The 27,023-nt window shown below is 39.4% G+C and overlaps 1 protein-coding gene and 1 pseudogene across 1 annotated transcript in view; both read right to left on the bottom strand.

The window, feature by feature from the left end:
- Nucleotides 1–591: 591 nt before the first annotated feature.
- Nucleotides 592–27,023, bottom strand: part of LOC105105400 (zinc finger protein 177) — a 26,733-nt gene continuing 301 nt past the window's right edge. Inside the window, exons 2-8 of the mRNA XM_031437342.2 lie at nucleotides 23,369–25,697; nucleotides 9,686–9,821; nucleotides 5,076–5,161; nucleotides 4,329–4,455; nucleotides 3,801–3,893; nucleotides 3,199–3,281; nucleotides 592–2,654 (exon numbers count right to left, since the gene is read on the bottom strand). Coding sequence (XP_031293202.2) covers nucleotides 1,545–2,654; nucleotides 3,199–3,281; nucleotides 3,801–3,893; nucleotides 4,329–4,455; nucleotides 5,076–5,161; nucleotides 9,686–9,743 — 1,557 coding nt within the window. The 5' untranslated portion in view covers nucleotides 9,744–9,821; nucleotides 23,369–25,697 and the 3' untranslated portion in view covers nucleotides 592–1,544. The remainder of the gene's footprint in view (nucleotides 2,655–3,198; nucleotides 3,282–3,800; nucleotides 3,894–4,328; nucleotides 4,456–5,075; nucleotides 5,162–9,685; nucleotides 9,822–23,368; nucleotides 25,698–27,023) is intronic.
- Nucleotides 13,003–27,023, bottom strand: part of LOC116148519 (zinc finger protein 559-like) — a 14,164-nt pseudogene continuing 143 nt past the window's right edge.

Here is a 27,023-nt window from a genome sequence, read left to right as displayed (position 1 = left end):
TAGAGGTGCTGAAAGGCACGTAATAAATAACATGATGCTGAGGAAAGGTAAGTTGTTTCTTGTTGTCCTTAAAAATCAATAGGAAGAAAATGTTTTCAGCTAGGTCAACAGCTCACATGTGTATCAAGTGAATTAGAACTTTTATTATTAGAGGGAAAAAGATGGACTCTACATAAGAATCAAACGACGTGAGTGTGTCAGTTTTCTTGGGTCTCTCCCACGTATATGTGTTATTAAACTTTTTCTGTTTAAAAAAAAGAATGAAAGGACAATTTATCAGAAACATAGAAAGTGACTACATTTGTATGCATCCAGTTATACTGCCTCCAAAATAAAAAAGAGAATTTAACAATCTGACTACCCACAGTCAGAATGGGGCATTTTAACATACCTCTCTCAGTAAAGGGCAGATCAAGAGATAAGGTTTGTTAATGATACAGATTTTAAAAATGCAGACTTATCCATCAGATATACTGAAAATTTGTTATATTCAACAATTATAGAACAGTGTTTTCAACCATACTTGAAAGATTCTTAAAACTTGACTTTATATGAGATGTATCATTGAAACTGACATCCATTGTAACAGAGTGTTTTAAACCAGTTAGGATTTTATTTTTCTCATGTTACATGAAGTCCAGAAATAAGCAACCCATAGTTGCATATATACAACCAAATAGTATTGTAAGTCCCTATTATGTAATCAGTAGCCTATGACTGTCATCCTGTTGGTCTGTCCTTTAAGGGGAAAAAAAAGATAAGATACAGGGCAAATGAAAGAGAAAATGCCAGATTCTATGCTCCCATTTCCATGGAATTCTTTAGAACCCACAATAGTGACTTCTGCCTCTTTGCTGGCCAGGACTGTGGGCTTACAGGCATTCACAGCTGCAAGGAAAGCTCGGAGATGAGTCCTTAAAAACTGTCCACACTGTCAACTTAAACACAATTGTAGTTTTGTTTCTTTAAGGAAGAGAGGGAGGAATGGATATTGGGACAGTGACTTCTGTCTCACACATTAGGCCACATAACAAGTCCCTAATAATTTTCGGTTTGAATCTATGTCACACAGAATCTTTATCATGAAGACCATGCATTCTGTGCATAATGCAATTAAATTAGAAATCTATAACTAAAAGATAACTAAAATGTGCACAGAGTCTGCACATTAAAATATGTATTTCTAAATAACCTATAGTTTGGTCCAAGACACCTTGATGAGAAATGGACAATATTTAGTACTTAACTACAATGAAAACATCATATAGCAAAACTTTTGTGATGTAGATCAAGGGGAATTTAGAGTGCTATGTAATCTTAAATACTCATCAATTAATGAGTTGTCACATTTTAAAGATTAAACATTCACTGATAAATACAGTCACAGAACCATAACATTTTATAAAGTTGGTCCCAGTATAACATAACTCAAGAACTGTGCGTGAAGGCTTTCTAAATTGGTCACAATACGGTTTCTCTCCAGAGTGAGTTCTAACACGAGCAGTGAGGTGTGAAGGACCCTTTAAGGCTATCCTGTAGTCGTTTCATTCATAGACTTTCTGCCCAGTATGTATCCGCTTGTGCATTATAAGGTTAGTGCTGGTGCTGAATGCTTTTCCACACTGAATACATTTATAGGGCTTCTCTCCTGTGTGAGTTCTCATATGTACCCTTAGGCAAGAAGAATTCCTAAAGGCCTTCCCACATTCTTTGCACTCATAGGTTTTCTCTCCAGTGTGAGTTCTCTTGTGCACAATAAGATAAGAGCCCGTGCTGAAAGATTTTCCACACTGATTACACTCATAAGGTTTCTCTCCGGTGTGAGATCGTGTATGTTTCTTAAGGGATGACTGGTCAATAAAGGCTTTCCCACAGTCACTGCATTCGTAGGGTTTCTCTCCAGTGTGAGTTCTCATATGTTTTTGAAGGGATGACGGAACAGCAAAAGCCTTGCCACATTCCTTACAGTCGTAGGGTTTCTCTCCAGTGTGAGTTCTTTTGTGCACATTAAGGTGAGAGCTCTGACTGAAGGATTTCCCACAATGATTACACTTGTAAGGTTTCTCTCCAGTGTGTGATCTCACGTGTTTCTTAAGGGAAGACTGAAAAACAAAGGCTTTCCCACATTCACTACATTCATAAGGTTTCTCTCCAGTGTGAGGTCTCATGCATATCTGAAGGGACAAGGGGCCAGTGATCACTTTCCCATGTTCATTACATTTTGAGCTTTCCTCTACAGTACACATTCTTTCGTGGACACTAAGGGAAGATCTTTTTCCATGGTCACTGTTTTCACAGAGTTTCTCTCCAGTAGGTATTTGTTCATGTACTGAAAAGGAGTATAAGTTGAAGGACCTAAGATGTTGATTACACTCAGAAGATTCCTCTCCTGTGAGAGTTCTTAAGTGTTTTCCGAAGAATGACTCTTGATTGAAAGCTCTTTCACAATCATTAAATTCAAAAATTGTCTCTCCAGTGTGAGTACTCACATGATTCCTAAGAGCTGTGGGATGGCTGAAGTCTTGCCCATATTTTTTATATTTGTAGCATTTCTCTCCCTTACAATATCTTGTACAAATAAGGCAACAGTTCTTTCTGAAGAATTTTCCATAATGATTAAATTCCCAGAGTTTCTCACCAGGGTGAGTTAGTGCCTATAAAATAAGGAATAAGTGGTGACTAAAGGTTTGCTTACTTTCATCATATTTATGGGAATTCTTTCCCATGTGGATTCTGCCATATAGAGGCAGCACATTATTACGACTAACATTTTTACCATGTTCAGGGTGTGTGTATACTTCTTACCCTGTTAGTTCTTTCAAGTTGAAATAGCTGAATATTCTTCCCACAGGCCCCACAGTATTCCTTCCCATCAAAGGGTATCCTAAATACAGAGTTTTTCTAATTATGAGTGAAGAATGAATGAATTACATATTAAATACTTAATAACAGAATCACATTTAAGTAAATGTTTACTTTTTGGTTTTCTCTGCAAGGTAGCAAGTTTTGAGGTAGGTCTGGAGATTCCTCCAATTTTATGAGATTCATAAAGGCTTTCCTGAGGCAGCTTTCTGGTGAATGAATTCCACCTGCCTCAAGTGTATCCCCTTGTTTGGGTGCTGCTGCTGTTTTAATTAATTGAAATTCACAGAGTTCACCTACTCTAGAAAACTAGGAATCACTTCTGGTGAATCTTACCATTTTTATGCCATTGGAAATATTTTCCCCAGGAATACTCTGTGTAAAGATTGCATCTTTTGATTTAAATTGAGTGTCCCATTCTGAAAGTGAATGGAGAAAATTTTTATAATTACTGGGAGAAAAAGTAGAGATGAAAGAAAAAAGGGGGCAGGCACTCTATGCATTTGATTTCTAACACTAAATATAGGAAGAAAACATGAAAGAGAAGATGCAACCAGTGACCAGAGAAATTATTTTAGGAATTTGGCTCTAGGAGGAGATGCCAGTGATAGGGACAAGCAATGGAAATGGGCGGTATTTTACTTACAAAGGATTCTGAAGGCTTGAGACAATAAGAGAAGGTATTATCTAGAAAGCAGGTAGGGTATTCAAGGCACTGAACAAAAATTATTCAAGGCAATGTGAAATTGAAAGAGAAGTTAAAATCGTTCTTTTTCTCAGATCCAATGAAAGTATGAATGAATGGTGAGATGGTGAAAGAAGGAAAGCTCACTTAATGGCTCAGCCTTCTCTTCCCACACTGACTGGCATTCCAGACCATACCTCCCCCCACAGGCTATGGCTATTCCAGACAACAAACCCTTTCTGCCCGGACTCACCTCTACAGGCACCTTGGAGAAGTCTTCTCCCCTCTGGCCTCAGCTCTTCCTGCTCCACCTCGGTGATCAGACTGTGTTTGCAGAGATGATACCCTGCTCATGGGGGAAAGACACATGATGTGGGGAGACTGGGAAGGAGACAAGAAATCTTTCCACAAAATGGATTGCAATACTTTGGTCTTGAAGGATACTGAAGACAGGCAAGTGCAACTTTAGGAGGGGCAAAACAATCAGATGATAGCTCTTTCACAGGGCCCCAAAACAAACACTCACGCTCCTTGTCCCACACAAACTGACCCTTGAAATCCAAGCCCAAGATCTGCAAACTACCTGAATTTTTTTGACAATAGAGTAAATACAATGAGTGCATTTTCATGGGAAGCCACAGACTGCCCCACAGGGTGGGAACCATCCATTCTGTGTTTACCAGGAACTGCCATTCTTTTCACAGTTCCTGGGACAGGTATGTGATGAAGAACTACTTCGTGCATAAAAAAAGTGAATATGAAGGGATGAGGCCAACCTTACCCACTGAGGCCAGGTTCTGAAAGTTCTCCAGCATCACGTCTCTGTACAGGATTTTCTGAGCAGGGTCCAGCAATGCCCACTCCTCCTGGGAGAAGTCCACCACCACCTCCTCGAAGGTCACTGAGTCCTAAAACATTGCATGTACATTCTGGTTCAGCCAAGGACCACCTCTAACTCTGAACCAGACAGATGGTGGGTGGGGCTGACAGGACTTGGGAAGGAGACTCAATGTGTAGGAAGCCCAGACATGCTTCAGAGGCCTCTCTTTATCAGACCCAAGGCTCAGTTCTTGGAACTTTCCACTTTTGTTCTCACTCCCTGGACCATCTCATTCAGGCTCATGGTTTTAGCAGCTTTTCTAATACAGCTGACCTAATATTTCTACAGCTAGGTTGCCAGGAGTCTTCCAGTCTTATTCAAGATCCAGTACAGACTGAGCATGCTGCAGGATGAGAAAAATACTGGGAAAATGAATGAACGATTTTCCTGGTGAAAAATCTTTATTTTCTTTCATGGCACCAGCAGAATATGGAACTAATACTCACCTTGGAGGAATATGTGAAAAAAAAATCACACATTGTTGAAGACTTTCCTAAGGCATTCTCTGTCTCCCATTCTAAGAAGCCCAGAGAACTGAGGAAGTCTGAGGCCGGCCTGGCTGGGCTGTGAGGCTGTAGGTCATGGGCCAGAGATATATTCTTTGGGAACAGCAATGCTTTTTTGAAAACAGAATAATTTCCCACATACCTGTGACCAAGTTGTCAACAATCCTGTAGCCATTCTTCCTCTTGTGTGTCCCCCTCCTGGCCAGGCAGGGTTCTGAGCAATCAGACCTAGAGAAGAAAAAGAAGCCATGCGTGTCCTAGGCCTGACAGATATTCAACATTTGCAGGCCTGGGAGCTTCCTCATACAAGCTTCAGAGTAACCACACCATACAGATGCACAAATATACACACACAGTACAGTATAGACTTTATCTCCCTAATCAAAAACAATTAGGAACTAGGAATATAGTATGTACTTATTTTTTAAACTTTCTCCTAGACTGAACCATGAAAAATGCCTAGAGTCACTGACATCTCAAGAGCAATGAGACCCCTAGTGTCATAATTCCTCTAAATGCCATTTGTCTGTATAAGAAACCAGGACTCACTTGGGAGAGAGCCGAGTCCAGTGTGGAACAAGACACGTTCACGGTGAGCCTGGAGCAGCTTATACCAGAAAGCAAGGAGCCTACCAAAGACTGATGGAGTTGTGACAAAAAGACACAGGCGATATCATAAAAAGGCTCTCACTGGCTTAAGATGGAACAATTTAATAAAAAATAATGACTGCAGTTAGTTGGAATATTTCAAATGTAAAACAAAACCATGAGTTCAGGGAGGGGGGTTTAGCTCCGTGGTAAAGCGCATGCATCCCCAATACCTCCATTAAAATAAAGCAGTAAATAAACCTAATTACCTCCTTCCAAAACAAAAACATAACAAAAAACTAAGCAACCAACCAACAAACAAAAAAACCCCATGAGTTCATAATGATATTAAAAAAACACCCTCAGTGATCACTATCAGAGGTGGCCAGGATATCATTTTGTTATTCTGAAAATTCATGAAAAGAAAGTGGCATATATCACTCCCCTCTTGTTTATGAAAAATATTTTATTACCAAATAGTTGTGATAAAGGAAAGTTCTGCTGTATAAAAGAATCACGGAAAAAAAAGAAGAATCATAGAAACTTTATTAGAAGCATCATTTATTATGAAGAAAATGCTAGAATCAGAAATTTACTATTCTGCAACCACTAGTGAATTATCTAGGCAATGGCAACCAATGGCTACTAAAATATTAGGTGAAAAGCGAATGGGGATATCCTGTTTATTTTCAACTTTTAATTTTGAAAAAATTTCAAACTCAAAAATTGTAAGAATAGTATAAAAATGAAGAACTCCCAGTACTCTTTACCAATTGTTAGAGTTCTGTCACATTTGCTTTCTCTCTCCTCTCCCTATTGGGGTGTGTGTGTGTTTCATCAAGAACGATACTGAGAGGAATCTACTTGATGTCATGACCCTCTTCTCCTACATACTCCACAGTGCCATGGGAACTTGCAACATTCTCTAACACAATGATCAAAACCAGGATTTAATGTTATTATTGAACATAAAGTACATATGCAGAATTTAACCAACTGGCCCAATAATGTCCTTTATAGCAGTCACTTTTTAAATTTCCCATCCAGGATCATGCCCTGAAACTGTGTTTCTTTAATCTTCTTTAATCTGGGCCAGTCTCTCAGCCTTTCTTCATCTTCACAGGTAAGAAGTGTCCAGGCCAAATGTTTTACAGACTGACTACACCCCGGTCTTGGTCTGTCTGTTGTCTTCTCATGGTTAGACTCCCAGAGTTCATTTTTGGATGATGTATTACATAATCCATGTTTGTCCTTCTCAGTGCACCACTTCAGGAGCCATATGATGCCAGGCTGTCTCATTTCTGCCGTTAACTTTGACCACTAGGGTAAGGTGGTATGCAGCAGGTTTCTCTAGTTACCCTTTTTCCCCTTTGTAATTAATAAGATATATGGAGGGGATAATTTAAGACTAAGTAGATGTGCTGGGGAACTTTATAAAGGAGGATTAAGCTGACCATAGAACCAACTAATGAATCTTAACATCACAAAAGAGACATCTGGACATCATGAGTTCTGATATGATGTAACAAGAAACAACACCAACTATAAAATATTTTTGCCAGGAAAAAGAAACAACCTAACAAATCCTTTCATCTAATTAGCAGTTTACAGAGGAAGGGGAAAAAGAGGAAGGGACATGCTAAATGATATTACATATAGGACATAATCACTTAAATCCAGTTTGGAGGAGAAAGAGGAAGGAACTCTTCTTCATTAAGAGACTTAAGAGGCATAATGATCCACTGCAATGTGTGGACACTAGATCTCATTTCAAATAATTTTAAAAACACATTTTGAGACACTTGTGGTTAACTGTACACAGACTGGGCATCAGATGATATTGGTAAAGAGAAAAGCAACCCCTGACATACAGGAGCTGGCCTGGGACACTCAGCTACGTCTGGGTGTTCTCCTGTTGAACACCCAAAACAGCAACAGTAGACAGGTCACTCTGTGACCTTGATACATTAAGACAAAATAGCAAGGCCACTCTATAATCACACCTGAACACAGACAAAACATAAACATTATCTAGGCTTCGAAAATTACCAAACATCCTCCTTTTTGGCTAATATGAGTGACTGCTGCTTATTTATCAATTATAACTTTAGCTTCGGTCTAGTTTCCTCCCTTTGTAGGTAAGATTTACTAAGATATCCAACACAGAATTACCCTCATATCGTGACAACATCCAGTCCAGAACTCTCCCCCAAAAGCACCTAATACAAGTCCAAATTCTTTTTTTTAAACAGGTTAGAAAAATACATTTTTTAAAATATTAAGGCTTTGTAGTTACATTTACAAAGTTCCTGGTTTCACCTGGCATCTTAAAAATATATTCCTTTAAGTTCCATGATTTTAGGTTATCAAATGCCAAAGGTCAACTAGACATTGACAAAGTCGAAAAACTGACCAATATTGACAAAGAAATAGCTGTTTCTGCCAAAGTAGAAAAAAAGATATCACTGGATTAAACTATAATTTTATTTACTTGTTTGTTTGTTTGTTTGTTTATTGTGGGGGTTTTTTTTGGAGAGGAGATAATTAGGTATTTATTTATTTATTTATTTATTTATTTATTTATTTATTTAAATGGAGGTACTGGGGATTGAACCCAGGACCTTGTGTATGCTAAGCATGCGTTCTACCACTGAGCTATACCCTCCCCCAACCATTTTATTTTAAATATCACCATGCCTTGGAAAATAATCACTATAGCTTGAAAAATCACGTTTACTTACAACTCCCATTCTTGATCCTTGAAATGACATTTTATAATTCCAGTATGCTGTGTGCTTCTCTCTGAGTCAGCAGTTTTATCCTGAACATCCTTTAAAGCGACCTTCCTGAATGTTAAAATGATTTATGACTTTTTATTAAACTTACCAGCCAATATGCTAATATGTATATCGAGAGGAATGTTCCCCCTTCTTTTTTAGGAATATTTTTCTTTTAAATTTATTTTTACTGAGGTAACAACGATTAGTAAGTCTTTCCTACCACCCTTTTACTGCAACATCCTGCAGTTCACCATGGTGTGCACTCTGCCTTGCTGCAGCTAGCAGTAAGCCCAACTTGTTTAACTATGTGTGTCCCTGGTGGTCTTTGGCAAAAGACCACTGGCAGTATTGAGAAACACTGTTAATTTGGGGGGCTGTGATAAAGCTAAAAACTTCTGTTAAAAGTTTATTTTTATTAATGAATTGTCTCATAAGTATCTTGCTCTGTAACAGTTTCCTTCCTCTTTTGCCCCCAAACTGGGTTAGGCTGATTGTATCCTTATGATGTGTCTTAGAGATACAACTCAAATTTTGGGTGAAATGACATGCTGTCTGATGTTTGTTTTAATATGCTACAGAAAAACCAAAACCCAGTTATAATGGTAAGCAAGGGGAAGAATTAAGAATGCAAAATAGTGGTAATCATTGAAGCTGGATAAGGGGTACAGGGAGGCTTCATCATAGCACTCTCTATTTTTGAGTATGTTTGAAAACCCATTGTTAAAAGTTTTAAAGAAAAGAAAGAAAACTTTCCATACAGAAGAGGACAGAGAAGAAAATGTACTGGTATCAGATACAGTAGAAAAAGAAAATCTTAGGTTTCAGTCCAAATTCACATTATTTGTGTAGTCCAAGAACCCTTAAGAGAATAACTTCATTTAAAGAAGGTTCTAGGTTTCATTAAAGAGGGTTCCCCAGGCAATCAGTGTGAGCAAATGGACCTATCTCTGGAAAACTCAACTTCAAGCCAGGCCTCAGAGAACACCAACATATAAAGTTCTAAGTAAACTGAGTCACAGTTTAAAAAAATTATAAAACATAAAGACACAATATACCGTGAGTGAGAAGCAGCCAAGATACAGGCAGCAGTAAAAAAAAGAAAAAAGAAAAAGCATAATACTTCAGATACTAGACTTTTCAGACATGGAATATAAAAAACTATATTTAACATGCTTAAAGAAATTAAGAGACACTTGGATTAATATGGAATAAGATACTAGAAATGGTCAAGCAGCTTAAGAAACAAACATAATTTTTAGAGATGAAAAATAGGCTCACTGAAGTTAGAAATTCAACACAAGGATTAACCATCAGACTACAACTTTGTTACACCATTTGATGAGAAACTAGCTAGAATTTCCTAGAATTAGTAAAAGACACTAACCTTTGGGTCCAGGAAGCACAATAAACCCCAGGCTGAATGAATAAAAAGAAATCCACATCTAGATTTATTTTCTTCTTTGCTGTTTGATTTCCACCCCAATAAACTTAAAAGCAGCCCAGGAAAAAACACAGGTCACCTGAAAAGAAAAGACAAATTGATGGCTCACTTCTGAAGAGCAACAACAGATGTCAGAAGAAAGCAGGGAGACACCCTCAGTGTGCTGAAAAAATATATCAACCTAGAATTCTAAATCCAGTTAAAATACCTTCTTTAGGTTCAAGGGTTAATTTATGAAATCAAACCTGAATCTAATAAAGCTTCTAGACTAACTACTTTTCATAGGAAATACAGAAATAAGTTAAACATGAACAAGCAGCAATCAGCCAAATTCATAATGTAGGACAAATGTTGTGGTATATTTATACAATGGAACACTACTCAGTGATAAAAAAGGGTAAAATGATGCCATTTGCAGAAATATGAACTAGGCACTGATGGTTGCACAATATTGTGACTGTGATTAATGCCACTGAATTGTTTAAAAATGGTTATAATGGCAAATTTTATGTTACATATATTTTATCACAGTAAAAAAAAAGTGAAAAAATAATAATCTGGGCTGTAGCTGGCCCCCTCAGAAAGGCTCCAGGTCTCTCCAAGCCCCAGTAATTCACTGTCCAGATAGATTCCTTTAAAAACAAAACAAAACAACAACAAAAAGCAAAAACAAAATAAAGAACTAGGCATTTAAATTTCTCCCACAAAGAAAACACCAAGCTCAGAGGTTTTACAGATCACTTCTGCCATTCAAAGAGGGAATTCCAATCTGACTCAAATCTTCCAGGGATTAGACACACTTATGAAGACTCCATAATTCAATGCATTTGGTCACACATTTGCATATTACTAATTATTAGAAAAGGTAATAAGTTAGTGAATCTATAAGGCAAGAATTACATATTTGGAAGGTTTTATTTATAAATTTAGCCTTCATGCAAAACTCCAGAATTGTGCATGATCCAAATATCATGTTTGCATTTTGATTAATCTATTACAGAACCTTAAACAATTACTACAGGGGGAAGAAGGGGAGTTGATGATCATGCCACTTTTAAGATAATTTCACAAAACAGTTTGATTTATCAAAGGTATTACCTTGATTAAGACTATAAAGGGAAAGAGGAATGTTCTTTGATACTGGTATAATATTTATATCAAACATGACAGAGCCATTATAAGAAAACAAAACGATAGGCAGATCTCATTAATAAACATAGATACAAATAGTCTATAGAAAATAAGCCCAAACCAAATAAATCAATACATGAGAAAGATAATGTATCAGAACCAAGTTAGGTTTATCCCATGGATGCAAGAGAGGCTTATTAGAAAATCAATTAATGTAACTTTCATTAATAAATCAGAGGAGAAAACAGTATGATCATCTCAATAATATTGTAAAAGTGTTTGATAACATCCAACATTGCATCATGATTTTAAAATAATTTTAGCCAACTCTACAAAAAAAGACAACTCATTTTTTAAAATGGGCAAAATGTGTTTTTCTAAAGAAAATACAATGGCCATTAAGCATATGAAAAAATACTTATTACTAGCCACCAGGGAAATCAAAACCAAAACCACAAGATACGAGTTGACACTCATTTTGATAGTTACAATCAAAAAGACAACAATTGTTGAGGATGTGGAGAAATCAGAATTCAGATTTCCTGGTAGGAAAGTATAATGGGGCAGCCACTTTACAAAACAGTTTGGCAGTTCATCAAAAGGTTAAATATAGGCTAATCACATGAATCAGCAATCCACTCCTAGGTATAAACCCAAGAGAAATGAAAACGTATGTCTACACAAAAATTTGCACAGGGATGTTCATAGCATTCTTTACAATAGTCAAAATGTGGCAATAACCCAAATGTCCATTAAATTATGAGTGGACAGATAAAATATGATATATCCATTCAATGGAGTATTATTTGGCCATAAGTAGGAATTAAGTACTGACACTTGCTACAGTGTGGATGAACCTTGAAAACATTATACTAAGTGAAAGAAGTCATTCACAAAAGACAACATATTGTCTGATCCCATTTATATGAAATGTCCAGAATGGACAAATCTATAAAGACAAGAAATAGATTAGTGGTTGTATGGGTCTGAGGGGATAGGGAGGAATGAGGAGTGACTGATAATGAGGTTTCTTTGCCCAGTGACGAAAATCTTCTAAAATTAGATTTTGGTGATGGTTGCACAATTCTGAGAATATACTAAAATACACTGAATTGTACACTTTAAATTACTTACATGTGAATTATATCTCAATAGAGCTGTTATTAAAAATAGTCTTGGTAAGCAAGAAAAGAAGGAATAGAAGGAAATGTCTTTAAACCTGAAAACATATCAAACACGTAGAGCAAACATTTTACTACAGGCAAGCTGAAGGCCTTTCAGACACAGAAAAAGACAAAAGTAAATTCGGGAAAGCAAACAAGGATGGAGACGTTGTAAGACTGCAAAGGAAGAATAAATCTGTCATCATTCACGGATGGTATGGCCTATGTAAACCACCAAAACATATAAGGTAGATCATTTGCAAACTAAGAGAGGTGTGCAGCTTGCTGGATACAAAATACACGCTCTGAGGGCTCAAAATAGAACAGGGGACAGTTGGTAATACCTAGGAATATTATACATGACCCACCAATTTTAGTTCCAAATATCGAACTTAAGTCCCAAGTCCAGAAATACGAAGAAACATGTACAAGCCCATTCATTTGGGAACAAGTCAATCGTCCAACAGAGGACTAGGATGCATCCACATAAAAGAGTACAGGTTAAGGAAAAAAGAGGCGGGTGGGGCCGCGGAGATCTCTGTGAACTGGTATTTCAAGAAATGTCATTAACGGAAGAAAATGAGTTACAGGGAAGGACATTTATTATGGAAAAGTGAAGTCTGATACGGGGGAAGACTTTTAATGAGAAAAGACCTTGCGGACGCGCCTTGCTCTCATCTCCAGACTGGTCTCTTCTTAGGAACGCACGGTCCGAGCGGCCGCTCGGGAGCCGGGAGAAGCCTCGGCCCCGCGGGCGCCGATGGAGCGGGTCGAGACTTCGGGGAAAAGCGACCACATCCGGGAAACAGCACGTAAAGCCGGACATGAGGCGCCGCACTCCCGGAGCAGCTAGCGCTGTAGACCCCCTGCGCCTACCCCACGCCGGAACGGCCCTCCCTGACCCGCGGTCGGAACCTGGGCTGGAGCCCGGCGGGGTGGGATACCGACGGGTAAGAACAGCCCACATCAAAGGTGGGGCCGCAGCTCCGGAAGGGCCTGCGCGCACTTCCGCTTCCGGCCTCGGGGCGTGAGGGTGGTTTCTGAGGCTCCGGCATCCAGCGGAACAGTCCTGGGGAAACTTCGATGCGGGGGCGGGGCTGAGAGGGCAGCCCCGGGAGAGCAGGTGAGGAAAGGACAGGCAGCCTGGACACAGGGTTGAGGCCAAGGGTCGGAAAGGTTTTTATTCATTTTTACTTTAAGCAAAGGAGTAATTTACTCTTGATCGAACATTTAAGTAAAATGGTCAGCAGGAACGTGAGCCCAGGTCTTTGACTCTATATAGTCTCCCCAAGGGAAAAAGTGGGGTTCCAGAGATTTGAAAAGGGACTGAGCAGCCAAAAGGGAAAAGGAGTCCAAACCTCACTTCTTACTCATTAAGGATTCTCTTATGGGGTCATTGCCCTCTTCTCTTCCTAACCAAAGTTAAGTCCCCCAGAAGTCAGAACTTTTTGTCCGACTACAATTTAAACGATGATATTACGGTATTAAAAACAAAATAACCGAGGGTCTCGATCAGCACTTTAAGTTACCTGCAAAGAAATGGGATTTTATCAGGGCCTAGAGAGTACTGACTATTAAGTCTGCATAATCCGAACTCATGATTTAAAACGGAAATCTGGTAGTAGAGAAAAAGACGGATTTTAAGATACTTTGGGGTTGTTACTACATTTAGACAGCCCAAACTCAGGATTTGAAACATCTCAATATCCCCTTCTTTGTGCCTTTTCCAGACAACCCCATGAATAAAACACTTGCCTAGACAATGAGAGACTTAAGTGGATCCTTATTAATATTATTTAATGGAATCACCCAAAACTAGAGACTTGTATTTAAAAAGATCAACCCCTCGTGGCTGACCTTGCCCTTACAGGCAGATCGGCTCCATAAAATAACTGCCCATATACAGAAGGTCCTTGAAATGCTAGGCACTTAATTGCTAATATTAAAGATTAGAAGCATGTGTTTTAAACAGAAAAATTTCAATCTACTTTCCGCCAAAAAATATTTTGAGGAGGCTAGGTTCTTTCCACCACATAATGAGCCAAACCTGAGAAAGTACTATCAGGTAACTGTGAAGTTACTTACATTTACTTACCAAGGACTCCAGGCTTTGGTAAGGAACAAAGCATGATATTTTGAGGCAGAAGTAAAATGCCACTAGCCCTTCTGAACTCCACTATAAACACAGACACAGCCTTTGCCAGTAATTCTGCCCTGGCCATCTGTATTCATGCACTGCGCTAGGATCCCAGACCCTCTTGTTCCCATTTGAAATGACGAGGCTGCACCCAGCACAGATGCAGAGGGTGCACTGCTTATTCATGGGGATACAGCCTAGAAAGGAGAGTTCGCTAGTGAAATGGATACCATTGTTTAATTTGGGAGGTGGGATTAGAAGGAAGTTCCAGAGTGGTCAGAGTCAAATGACGCAGAAATTCAGACAGTGGAACGTCTCTTCTCACTGCAACTTGCTCTGCTCCCTGCTATAATCATTAACAACCCTAGGCCCTCACCTCGAGGCTTCTCCACTTACAGGACCACCAAGAGGTGCTCCTACCTCCAGTGGATGCAAATATTTGGGGGGGGGGGAGGGAGAGGGAAGACACTAATTTTATGTTAAAGAGAAGCCCTGAGGGGACCTACGTAGATGCCTCTAAGGAGCCAAGCAGAACCTGAGGCCAGGAATGGGGTTGGTGTAAAACTACTGCACCAGATGTGAATCTCCCATTTGGATGAATCTCATTTGAGAACTACAGTTGAACCTTGAACACATGGGGGTTAGGGGTCCTGACCCTCCCTGAAGTTGAAAATCTGAGTACAACTTTACAGTTGGCCCTGTAGGGTCCTGCACCTGCGAATACAACCAACCACAGATTGTGTAGTACTGTAGTAAGTATTCATTGAAAAAAAGAGTGCACCTATGCAGTTCAAACACATGTTGTTCAAGAATCAACTGTAATGAGGTATATCCATTATAGAATCATACTATATACTTTCACTGCCCTAAAAATCCTCTATACTTCACCTATTCATCCCCCCATCACTCCCACCAATCTCTGGCAACCACTGATCTCGATAATTTTGCCTTTTCCAGAATGTTACATAGCTGGAAGCATACAGTATGTAACCTTTCCAGATTGGCTTCTTTTACTCAGTAACATGCATTTAAATTTTCTACAGGTCTTTCCATGGCTTGATAGCACATTCCTTTCAAGCACTGGATAATATTACATTGTACAAATGTACCATGGTTTATTCATCCATTCACCTTTTGGACATCTTAACTGCTTTTAAGTTTTGGCAATTATGAATAAAACTACCGTAAACATTCATGTGCAAAGAAACAAAAACCCCAAAAGCATACATGTGCCAGTTTTTGTGTGGACATTAAGTTTTCGACTTACTGGGTAAATATCAAGGATTATGAATACTGTATCATTTGGTAGGACTATGTTTGGTTTTGTAAGAAACTGCCAAATTGTTTTCTAAAGTGGCTGTACAATTTTGTATTCCCACCAGCCAAGAATGAGATTTCCTGTTGCTTTGCATCTTGTCTTCTCACTCTCTTGACAACACCTTTCGAGAGCCAAAGTTTTAAATTTTAATGAAGTCCAGTTTATCAATTATTTCTTTTATGAATCATGCCTTCTGTGTTATATTTAAAAAGGTAGTGCCACACTCATGGTCTTCTAGGTTTTCTCCTATGTTATCTTGTAGGAGTTTCATAGTTGTGTGTTTTACACGTAGGGCTATAACGCATTTTGAGTTAATTTTTGTGAAAAATATAAGGTTTGTGTCTAGATTTATTCTTTTGCATAAGTTCCAGCACCATTTGTTGAAGAGAATTATATTTATTACATACCATTTCCTTTGCTCCTTTGTCTAAAATCAGTTGATAATATTTCTGTGGGTATATTTCTAAGCTCTCTGTTCTAGTTTATCAATCAATTTGTTTATTTTCTACCAATACCACACTGTCTTGATTAATGTAGCTTTATAGTAAATCTTGAAGGTGAGTAGTGTAAATCCTCTAACTTTGTTTTTCTTCTTCAATATTGTGCTGGCTATTCTGCATCTTGCCTCTCCATATAAATATTAGAATCAGCCTGTTGATATCCACAGAATAAGTTGCTGTGGGAATTTGATTGGATTGAATCTATTAGTCGATCTTGGAAGAACTAACATCTTGACCATATTGAGTCTTTTTATTCATGAATGTGAAATAGGTGTCTATTATTTAGTTCTTTGATTTCATTCATCAGTTTCGTAGTTTTCTTCATACAGAACTTGCATATATTATGTTGTGCTAATTCAAATGACATTGTGTTCTTAATTTCAAATTCTGTTTGTTCAATGCTGGTGTATAGGAAAATGATTGATGATGGTTTCACAGACGTGTGTGTGTGTGCATCAAAACTTAAATTGTACAGTTGGTTGTACAGCAATTATATTTCAATAGACCTGTTCATTAACTTAAAAAAACTCAAGAATAACTCAAATGAAAGACTCTAAACAAGAGAAAAAGACATTTGAACATACACTTCACCAAAGATATACAGATGACAAGCACATGAAAAGCTGCTCAGCATCAATGGTCTTTAAAATTATGGGTCTATCTTGAAACACACACACACACACACACACAGAAAAACAATTCATTTAAATAAAAATTCCCTTGGTTTTCTTTTCCAGTATCAATTTTCTTGTACACAGAAAGTGCAAATCTGTACTCCAAACATCCCCAAATTACTTACACTTTTAGGTTTTATTTAAAAACCTTTTAGGTTTTATTTTAAAAACTTTTTATAACAAAAACCCTTTTAGGATTTTTATTTATAAAAATATATAAAAGATATTTATTGAAAGCATTCTGATTGTTTTACATTCATAAAGAATGTCTCCAGTGTGAATTTTTACACATACAATAAATTAACATAGCCTTTTCCACACTCCATACATTTATAATTTTATAGTTCTTCTCCAGTATGAATTGTTTCTCCTAATGACAAAGAACAGACAAAGGCTTTCCTATATCCCTTTCACTCATGGGATCTCTCATGATGTGTGTTTTCATACTTTTTCAAAACAGAGGATAAAAATGTTTTTAATCCTACACTTTTTACATTCATAAGATTTCACACCTGTAAATTCACAGCTGAATATTAAAAGCAGACCAAACGGCTTCCCATATTCCTTACAATAAGGTTACCTCCAACTATGATTTAGTACATGTTCAACTAAGTGTGAGAAAGTATTGAAGGCTTTCCTATATTCTTTACAAGCATAAGCTTCTCTCAAGTGTGAATCTGTATACTTTCAGAAAGGCGTGAAGAATTACTAAAGGTTTCCCACATTCCTCATGTAATATGGCTTCTCTCCACTGAAGTTTTAAATGCTGAATAAGATATGTGGATCAAATAAAGAATCTCCCACATTCCTTTCATTCAAAAGGTTGTACACCAGTGTGAGTTCTCATGTGTGCTATAAGGCCTGATGAAACAGTGAACGCTCTCCTACATTTTTTACATTTATATGGCTTCTCTCCAGTGTGTGTTTTAATGTTGACTAAGGTGTGAAGATTATCTAAATGCTTTCACACATTCCTTACATTCAAAAGGTCTGTACAAAAAAGCAGTGTACCCTGTACACTGTGAATTCTTTAAATTCTGAATAAGAAATGAGGGTTCGAATAAAGGCTTTCCCACTGCTTACAATTTATAAGGTTCTACTCCAGGATGAGTTTGCATGTGACTTTTAAGGCAAGATGAATTACTAAACACTTTCCCACATTCCTTACAATCATAAGGCTTTTCACCAGTGTGAATTCTCACATGTACAGTAAGGTGTGAGGAACTAGCAAAGGCTTTTCCATGTTCCTTACATTCATAAGGGTTTTCTCCAGTGTGAGTTCTCCCATGTTTTATAAAACCTGAACAATCAGTGAAAGCTTTCTCACATTTATTTTACTCATACAGTTTTCCTCCAGTGTGAATATACATGTGAATATTAAGTTTTGAGAAACAAGCAAACTCTTTGCTACATTCCTTACAAACATAGTGTTTCTCTCCAGTATAAATGTTAGCAAGATCTGGGGAGTAAGAAAAGATTTTTTCAAATTTCCTACATTCCTCAGTCCACAATGAGTTCTTAAATGTTGAATAATATATAAAGATTGAGAGAAAGTCTTCCCCCATCCTTTACATTCATAGGGCATTTCTCTCATGAGTTTGCATATGCACAAAAAGGTTTGTAGAATGAGGAAAAGCTTTCCCACATTCTTTAGAAGCATACAGCCTCTCTCCACTGTGATTTCTTTTACGTAAATTCCCTAAGGCATGAGGAAGAAGGTAAGCTTTTTCCCAAAGTCAGTGCATTTACAGGGTTTCTCTTGAGTGTAAGTTTTCTTGTGAACCAGACATGAATTTTGGCTGAAGGCTGTTTCACACTGATTACACTCAGGAGGTTTCTCTCCAGTAAGGGTTTTCTGGTGTAGATTAAGGGCAGAGTACTTTGTGAAGGCCCTTTCACACTGATTATACTCACAAATATTCTTTCTAATGTAAGTTTTCCTGTGAGTCTTAAGGCATGAGTGTTCACTCAAGGTTTCTTCACACTGGTTAAAATTAAACAATTTCTCTCTAATGTGGTTTCTTTCCTATTGATGAAGAGATTAATGATGACTTATAAAAGTTTTTCAGCTTTGTTACATTCAGAGATTCTCCTTTCTGCCTTCAATTCTGTTATTCCACGTAAGAAACAAATCAGTATGATTGAAGTTTTTCATTTGTCTTTGTTTTTCTTCCATTTTCACTGCAATGCATGGTTCCAGACCTCAGTGCTTTCAAGCAGAATGAAGTGATCATTCTGCTAAAAGTTTTGTTGTATTCTTTACTTTCAAAAGAATTCTAGAGTTTAGCTGATAAATGATCAAGATAAAATTGTTTATCAAAAGCTTCATCTGAATTGCATAGATGGGAATATTCAGCTGAGTGAACTCTGTGAAGAACTATACTGTGAGGAGTGTTTAAAATGTTTGCCAAATTCATGATGCTCAGAGACTATGAAAACAGGTGAATAACACTAGCCTCAAATATCTGTCATGAGTACTGTGCTGCTTTTCTATCTTATGGCATTTCTAATCTTCCACTAGTGTGGATGGCAAGGAATTGTACCTTGCGAATCTTACCATTTCCACCACACTGGATTTTTTCCCATCCAAAATATTCCATTGAGATGCTGAACACTTGTCATTAAGACAAATCTCCAAATCTGAAATAAGATTTAAAAAAATATATGTTCTTGGAGAAATAAATGATGGAAGAAAGGTATTAAAATAAAGGCCAGTGTGTATTTACTTTGAAACACTGACTTAAAATATATTTTAAAACAGAAAGAAAGAAATGAAAATATAGAGTTTAAGAAGTTCAGCTGGAAAAAAAAAAGTTCAGCTGGACTAAGAGTTTGACATGATAAGGTGCTATGGTCAAATTGGTAGGTGATTTACTAAGAAATGCTTCTATAAATGTTGAGACTGACAGTGAACAGAATGCAGCATAACCAGGAAAGCAAAGTTGAAAGGAAATGAATGAAGAGCTAAATGCAAATACAAAATTTAAAGAAGAAATGGGACAGATCTTACTGTCAGGCCAAAAGGAAGTTTCAGAAGGTGAATGAAAAGTTAAAGAGAAAAGGATGTTTGAGGTACCCAAAGAGCCTAAAAAACCAAATAGGCTCAGCGTTCTTAGAAGAAAAAATCTTCAAAAGCTTCCTATTTAACATTTCCAAATGGACTGCAGCGCTCATGGATTTTGGATATTTCTCATAAAGAATCACCTCCGCCTTTTCTCTCACTTGAAGAACTCTTCCCATTTTGCTCAGCTTTCCTCTTTGTTTCCACCTGAAAGATCAGACCATGTTTCCATAGCTCGTGCCCTGCTCTCAAAGAAAGATGCTTGATGTAAGAAGAACATGCAAGGGATGACAAATCCTTCCGTAAATCAGGGGCCACAACTCTGCTCTTCAGGGATACCAAATACTGTCTGGTATGACTTGAGAAACAACAAAATATTCATGTCAGCTTTATCAAACCAGTAAGTTTTCAAATGAAATTAAAATGCAAACACACAACATGCACATACACACTTCTCACTCACTGTGCACCAAAAGGGTTGCCAATCTTTCCCCTGAAAGTGAGGCTCAAGCTTATATACACATTTTTAAAGTCCTAAACCTTTCATCCAAGAGAAAATAAAGCCAGTACAATGAACAGATCTTCATTTTCAAGAGGAATCTGCTTCACTGTAAAGTCTATGACTTCAAAGGTCACTGGATCCGAAACTATCGCAAACATCCCGGCCACAGGCAATTGCCATTTCCATCAGTGTTCACTGGAGAAAGAGGAAGGGGGACCCAAAGCTAGACAGGCTTCATGTTCTCCTATCATCTTCTCCAGGGCTTGATGGTCCTCAAGCCCCTTCTCCTCTCTACCTGGACATATTCGCTGGTGATCTCATCCAGTCACACAGCTTTAAGAGCACCTCTTTCCCCTGACTGAATGTATCTCACCACAACTAGATTGTGACTTCTGGTCCTATTTTTCTCTGTTGGCAGGATTAACCATAGTCCTGAGCACATTAGACATAATAAATGCTGATGAATGAATGAATCACTCCTCCAGTGACAGCACAAATTCTCAGAAGCACATGCCCACTCCCTGTCTATTATAGCAAAATGAAAGCACACAACAGAATGGATAAGTTGGACTGAATGAGCAAATATTGGGATGATAGTATCATTTTCCTATTAAATGAGAGGCCCTCAGACCTGAGGAAATTTAATTGGGGTCTCAATCGCTAAGCAGGCCCTATTTGAGTAAAGAAGCTATTTCATTAGAGGGAAACATATCCACCTGGTAGGAAGAAGCATGTGCTTTTATAAAAGAATAAGTTTCCTACTTACCTGAAAATAATCCGTCAGACACCCACCCATAATCCTTTCCCCTTCTGACTTTTCCTCATGAAGACAGAAAGTCTTGAGAAAAATGACCTTGAGGAGAAGAAACAAAACCCGAGAATCCTGGCTGCCCACAGTTTCCATATGCACAAGCCTGGAAGCCACAACACACTAATTCTAAATGAACACACATACACACCCACATGCCATAAAATGCCCTGGCAGCCTGTCTCATCTGAAGTTAGAAATAGGGCCTGGGGCTTTGATGAACAGGAAGAAGAGTTTAATAACCTAATCCCATTTTTACAGATAAAGAAATGAAAGTCCAGAGAGGTAAAGTTTTTTTGTTTTTTTTTTTGTTTGTTTTTTTTTTTTTGGCCAAGAACTCATCATGTGATTAAGCAGAACCTCTCCCACAAAAACATGCATACTTACCCCTTTTTCCCAATCCCAGGATTTAGACAATAGGATATTCTTATCTACTTAAGCCCGCTCCTAGACAGCCAGAAGCAGACTGCATAGACCCAGACCACAAGACAGGCTGTTCACAGGCCAGTTAAGGCACCATCTCTGAAAAGAGCATCAAGGACTTACTATAAGGGAAAAGATAAATTGCTGGCATCCTGTGAATCTGATAGCTGAAATCTGCCTTAACACATCTTATTCCTGGAGTCTCTTCAAGACAGTGTCTGAATTTAGTGGATAAGTCAATCTCAATTCCTCTTTATTAAGTAGTAGTGGGAGTCTTGCCTTGTACCATCAATCTTTAAGCAGTAGGCATTACTTATTTGTCATCAAGCATCATTCATTAGCCATCTCTCTGCAGAAGAGTTATATTATGTGAAAGTCACTAGAGACTGTAGACCACATGCATATAAATAAGTAATAATTGCCATTTACTAAGTACTCATTATGTGCCAGAAAACGTGGAAGCTCATATAATTATCAACATAGTTATTATTACTGTCAGTCAATAGTTGAGGCAATCTGTGTTCACTCAGGAGTAGTAACTGGCTCAAGATCCAATTAGGAAGTGGTGAGCCAGAGTCTGAATGCACGTTACTCTGTCCCAAAAGCCTGAGCCCCTGAGGTTATTGTTATTCTCCAACATAACTGGACAATGACCATGAAATGGTGTGTGGGGAATGATTAACTTAGCAGGTCTGGGTTGCTCAAATCCTGCACTTCCCTGAGAAAAGCTTGTCTTCAGGACTCACCCTTGGCTAGGCTTGTGGCAAAGGACTGCTGAGCCCATGGAATATCCTGCCTGGTGAGGTTCTGTATGCCTGAAGCCTTGTGCTACTCAGTACCAGCCTGAGCAGACAGTTTATGTTAATGATGTGATGTATGGTGAGCATCTGTTTTTATATAACCTAACAGTTTGAACTCAGGCTGAAGCCTGAGTGGTTGAAGTCAGTCATGCAGGTGCTGCATGTCTACATGACTTGTCCCCAGTTAAAATTTTAACACCAAAGCTCAGGTGCTATAGACTGAACGTTTGTTGTCCCCCTGACCCACCCACTGCTCTACCTCCATTCATAATTGAAACCTAATCCTTAATGTGATGGTATTTGGAGGTGGGGCCTTTGAGAGGTGATTAGGCTTATCAACAAAGAAAACATCTGGATAACAAAATAGCAAAGGAATTAATTTTATTCAGGAGAGTATGAGGCCTGCAGCCTGGGAGACACAGATTCAGTCATACAATTGAGCTATGTTCCACCAGATGAAAGTTACAGTGAAGCTTATAAAGGCAAAAACCACAAGATCATTATTTCTACATAAGCACGTTTGTCTGTTTATCTTGTCCTGGTTTCATTTGACTGGTTGGCTTGCATGTTTGCTGTGTAGGATATTTGATTTTAGCTTAAGCAAGCAAGACACACATTTCACTGCTCAGAATACACAATGCTGGGCTCTTGGAAGAGGCATTCATAGAACTTTCATGATCCTGATAATTGGTTTAACTGAGATGCATAAGGGTCTCCTGAACAATTGCTTTTCATTAAATTCCAGTCCAACAGATAAACTCGAAATTGTCTCTATTTTGCTCCAAACCTTAACCTATATTTATAATTTGTTTATCTTGCCCTATCCCATAAGGGCGGGAGGCAAGACTGAGGGGTTGTACTCCACTGGGACCTATTAACCATAGACTGTCCCAAAGACCAGGCAGCCGTTCAACTGATATGGGATCCATCTGAGCCTAAACTTCCTTCAAAATAAAAACCCTGTGGAGTACAGCTGTACAACATTCAAGGTAACTGTGGATTGAAGCAATTCCTGCTGTGGATGCTTTCACTGGTTTACAATCCAGAGGCCCAAACTCTCCAAATATGCCATCGTTTCAACCAAACGTGGCAAAAACTGAGATACTTACCAAACTTGAATAACCAACAGCCACAGCCAGAGCCATTCCGCCGAGTGCTCACCGGGACCCGGGGACAGGGGGACGTTGGAGCCAGAGTCGCCGTGACGAGAACGACGGAGAAGCTTTTCCTTCTGGACAAAAGACCCAAAGGCTGCACTGGAGGCTTTTGAAAAGGGGAGCACGGCGGCTGGAGAAAAGGCCTGGCCGACGCGCCTCCTCCCGGCGCTGCCGCCGGGACCCCTGACGGGCAGAGCTGGGACAGGGCTCTCGGGGGAAGGGCCGCCGCCCGGGAGCGCCGGCGGGAGGCGGGGTCAGCGTGCGAGGCCAGCGCCCCTGGACCTCGAGCCTCGCATTTGGTCTCTTCCCCTCCGAGTCGCCACAAGGAGAGGGAACACCAAGAGGCAAAAATTTCACCTCAGACCCCGGCGGGAGCTCGCCGATAACATAGCCGCCGCTTTGCGCACGCGCACTTCCAGTAAACGTTAGGGGCGGGTCCTCGGAGGTGGGCGGAACCCGACGGCCGCCGCTTCCGCCAGCCGCGAGCCGAGGAGAAATGCCGTTTCTACCCGCATCGATGTGATGGGGTGCTGGGTCCGGATCCAAGACAATAGGATAGCTGGTTCTGTGGATATCAGTCAGCCCTCTTCTCCAGCTGCTCTTTTCTCCCCAGTGGGCTCCTAAACAAATAGCCATGGTGGCAGGGATGAACAATACGGACTACAACTCAACAAGGCTGATTTGCTAAAACCCATGCTGGGTGCCTGCCAAATATGCCAACAGCAACACCAACTTCCTCAGCCATTTACCAGGTGGCAGGTTGATTGGACCACATCTATCACGTAAAGGGAAGTGATTGCTTTTTAGTGGAATAAACACTTAACTCTGGGTATGAGTTTGCCTTCTGTGTCTTCAGTGCTTCTGTCAAAACCACCATCTGAGACTTAAAGAATACCTAGGCACTCTCACGTTATTCCACCAAGTAGCACTTCTATAACCAAGGAACTCATTTTATAGCAAATGAAGTGTACCAATGGGCCAGTGCCCATGAAATCTTTAACACTTTTAGAAATTCATGTAACTGTTCTAGATCAGCCTTTTGAAGATTCAGTTGTGTTGCCAACTAGATAGCTAAGCCTTGCAGGGCTGGGGGCAATGACCTCCAGGATGTGTATGATTTAAATCAGCATCCAGTATATGGTTCTGTCTCTCCCACAGCCAGGATTTATGGGTCTAGGAATTAAGGGCTGGAAATGGGAATGGTTCCTCTTACTATTACTCCATTAGGAAAATTTTGCTTCCATCTCCACGACAGGTTGTGTTGATTCAGAAGTCTTCGCTCTGAAGACTGGAATTCTTCCACCAGGGGACATAATAATGCTTCTATTGCACTGGAAGTCAAGACTGCCACTTGACCATTTTGGGATCATCAAAGAATCAACAAACGGCAGGGAGGGTATGGCTCAGTGGTAGAGTGCATGTTTAGCATGCACAAGGTCCTGGGTTCAATCTCCAGTACCTCCATAAATAAACAAACAAGTAAACAAATAAATCTAATTACCCCGCCAAATAAAATAAACTTTAAAAGTACAAGAAAAAGAAAAAAATCAACAAAGAAGGGAGGGGCAGTTACTATACCAGTTGGGGTGATTGATCCTGATTACCAAGGGGAAATTGGGTTGCAACTACACAGTAGGAGTAAGGAGGGGATATGTCTGGGACATAGGAGATCTAGGGCATCTCTTAATATTCTTTTATCCTGTGAGTAAAGTCAGTGGAAATCTCCACAATCCAATTCAGGTGGGACTACTAATGTCTCAGACCCCTCAGAATGAAGTTTTGAGTCACTCTATTAAGCAAAGGACATGATCAGTTGAAGTCAAAGGACATACAGAATGGGTAGGGGAAGAAGGTAGAAGGGAGTGAGGACTGCAGAACTCTTGGCACATAACAACTCATCCAAATTCCTACTCCAAGAAACTTGACCAAAGTCTAACATCTAGGCTTCTAGTAGGGGTCCCTAGGATGACCCCAGCACTGCCAGGAAAATTTACTGTTTTAGCCAATACCTGATGATAGGCCCCTGACCTCTGGTTCTTAGAGCTTTTCCTAAAAAGGGTTTATCATTGTGAATATGTATCTCTCACAACTCTGAAGTGTATCTGAGGACCCAAGAGCCATTCCTTTGAAATGTAATCATCAGGACAGATAGCGCCTCTGTCTCCCAGTCTCTGTCTTCCAGTATCTGGGACTCCCCTACACAGTGTCCCAGGGTAAGTCCTTTGTCCACTTTCTCCAGCTTCTTCCTTGCTCCTCCTGAGAGATCTGGATAAGTGACATGCTGCTTGGGGACAAAAGCAAACAATGAGGTAAGACAGTGAAGGACAATAAGCACTTTTTAAAATTGTGATAAAATATACATAAAATAAAATTTATCACTTTAGGCATTTAAGTGGACAACTCAGTGGCATTAAGTACAATTGCAATGCTGTGCAACTACCCCCACTATCCATCTCCAAAACTTTTCCGTTACCCCAAAACTGTAGAGTAACAAACACTTTTATGAGATTGGCTCAATTCTTTGGTCTCCAGGGTGTCTGGAGATGAGAAAGTGTGTGTTTAAACTGAGGATGTTGAACTTGTGCTCAGCACAGTAAAACTCTAACAAGGTCTCATTCCAAAAACTTCCTCTCTATGCCCCACGGTGACCTCTGAAGTGGATGCTGACATTTAGACACTTCGAAGAGCCTCCAGGGAGAATCAGCCTCCCTTGGGATTGAACTTGAAACGACAGGACAAAATTAACTTTCTGGACACCATTATCCCCTTTAGTCTTATCCTATTACTATTGGTGTCTGTTTTGTACATCTCCAACAGATGATGACATTGTTCTAAACACTCTGGTATGAGTGGTAATGAACAATCACATTATCCTAGACTTCTTGATTTGTTTCTGACTTTGTAACATAGTTCGAGAGACCCTGCACAAACAAGAAGAAAAAGAAATGAGTTACAACAAGAAAAAAATATGCACAGTAAATTTTATTTATATTGGAAGTCCAAAATAGTGAACTGACAACTATTACAGGTCAGCAAGGTTTCCAGGTAAAAGGACCTACATAAATATTACCAGACTTCCTCTACGTGAGTAGCAATCAATAAAACGACGAAAGGGGAAACTGAAGTCCTAATGAAAACACTGAATGAATGGATTGTAGATCTCATGGATTGATATATACTTCGTTATTGTACGTATGTGGACCCTGTGTATAGCAACGTGGAGAAGGGGAGGTACAAACGGAACTGATGAGTATCTCATTCTCCGGGTTTGGAGAGCCTGGATGGGAGGCCCTAAACCCTAATCCAGCCCCAATCTAGTCACCTCAGCCCCGCCCCCTAGACCTCACGAACCTCGGCTCGGAGGAATTTTCAGCTAAGTCCCACCCCTCCGCCTGGTCCCACCCTAAGCCCGGCTCTTTGGAATATTCAACTAAGCCACGCCCCTAGGCCTGATCTCGCCCCAGCTACGCCCCACGGGCCCAGTCAACCAAGCCCTGCCACTGGCCGGTCCAACTCCAGCCTCGTCGACCTCCAGTTCTACGTTGACCTGGCCGCAGAACCCAAATACATCTCTCCGCGGGAGGAAATTACCTTTTCTCCTCTTGCG

Source organism: Camelus dromedarius, chromosome 27 (genome assembly GCF_036321535.1).
Source record: "Camelus dromedarius isolate mCamDro1 chromosome 27, mCamDro1.pat, whole genome shotgun sequence".
Lineage (NCBI taxonomy): Eukaryota > Metazoa > Chordata > Mammalia > Artiodactyla > Camelidae > Camelus > Camelus dromedarius.
Note: the sequence above shows the minus strand (reverse complement) of the source record. Positions and strands in the feature narration are given on the sequence as shown.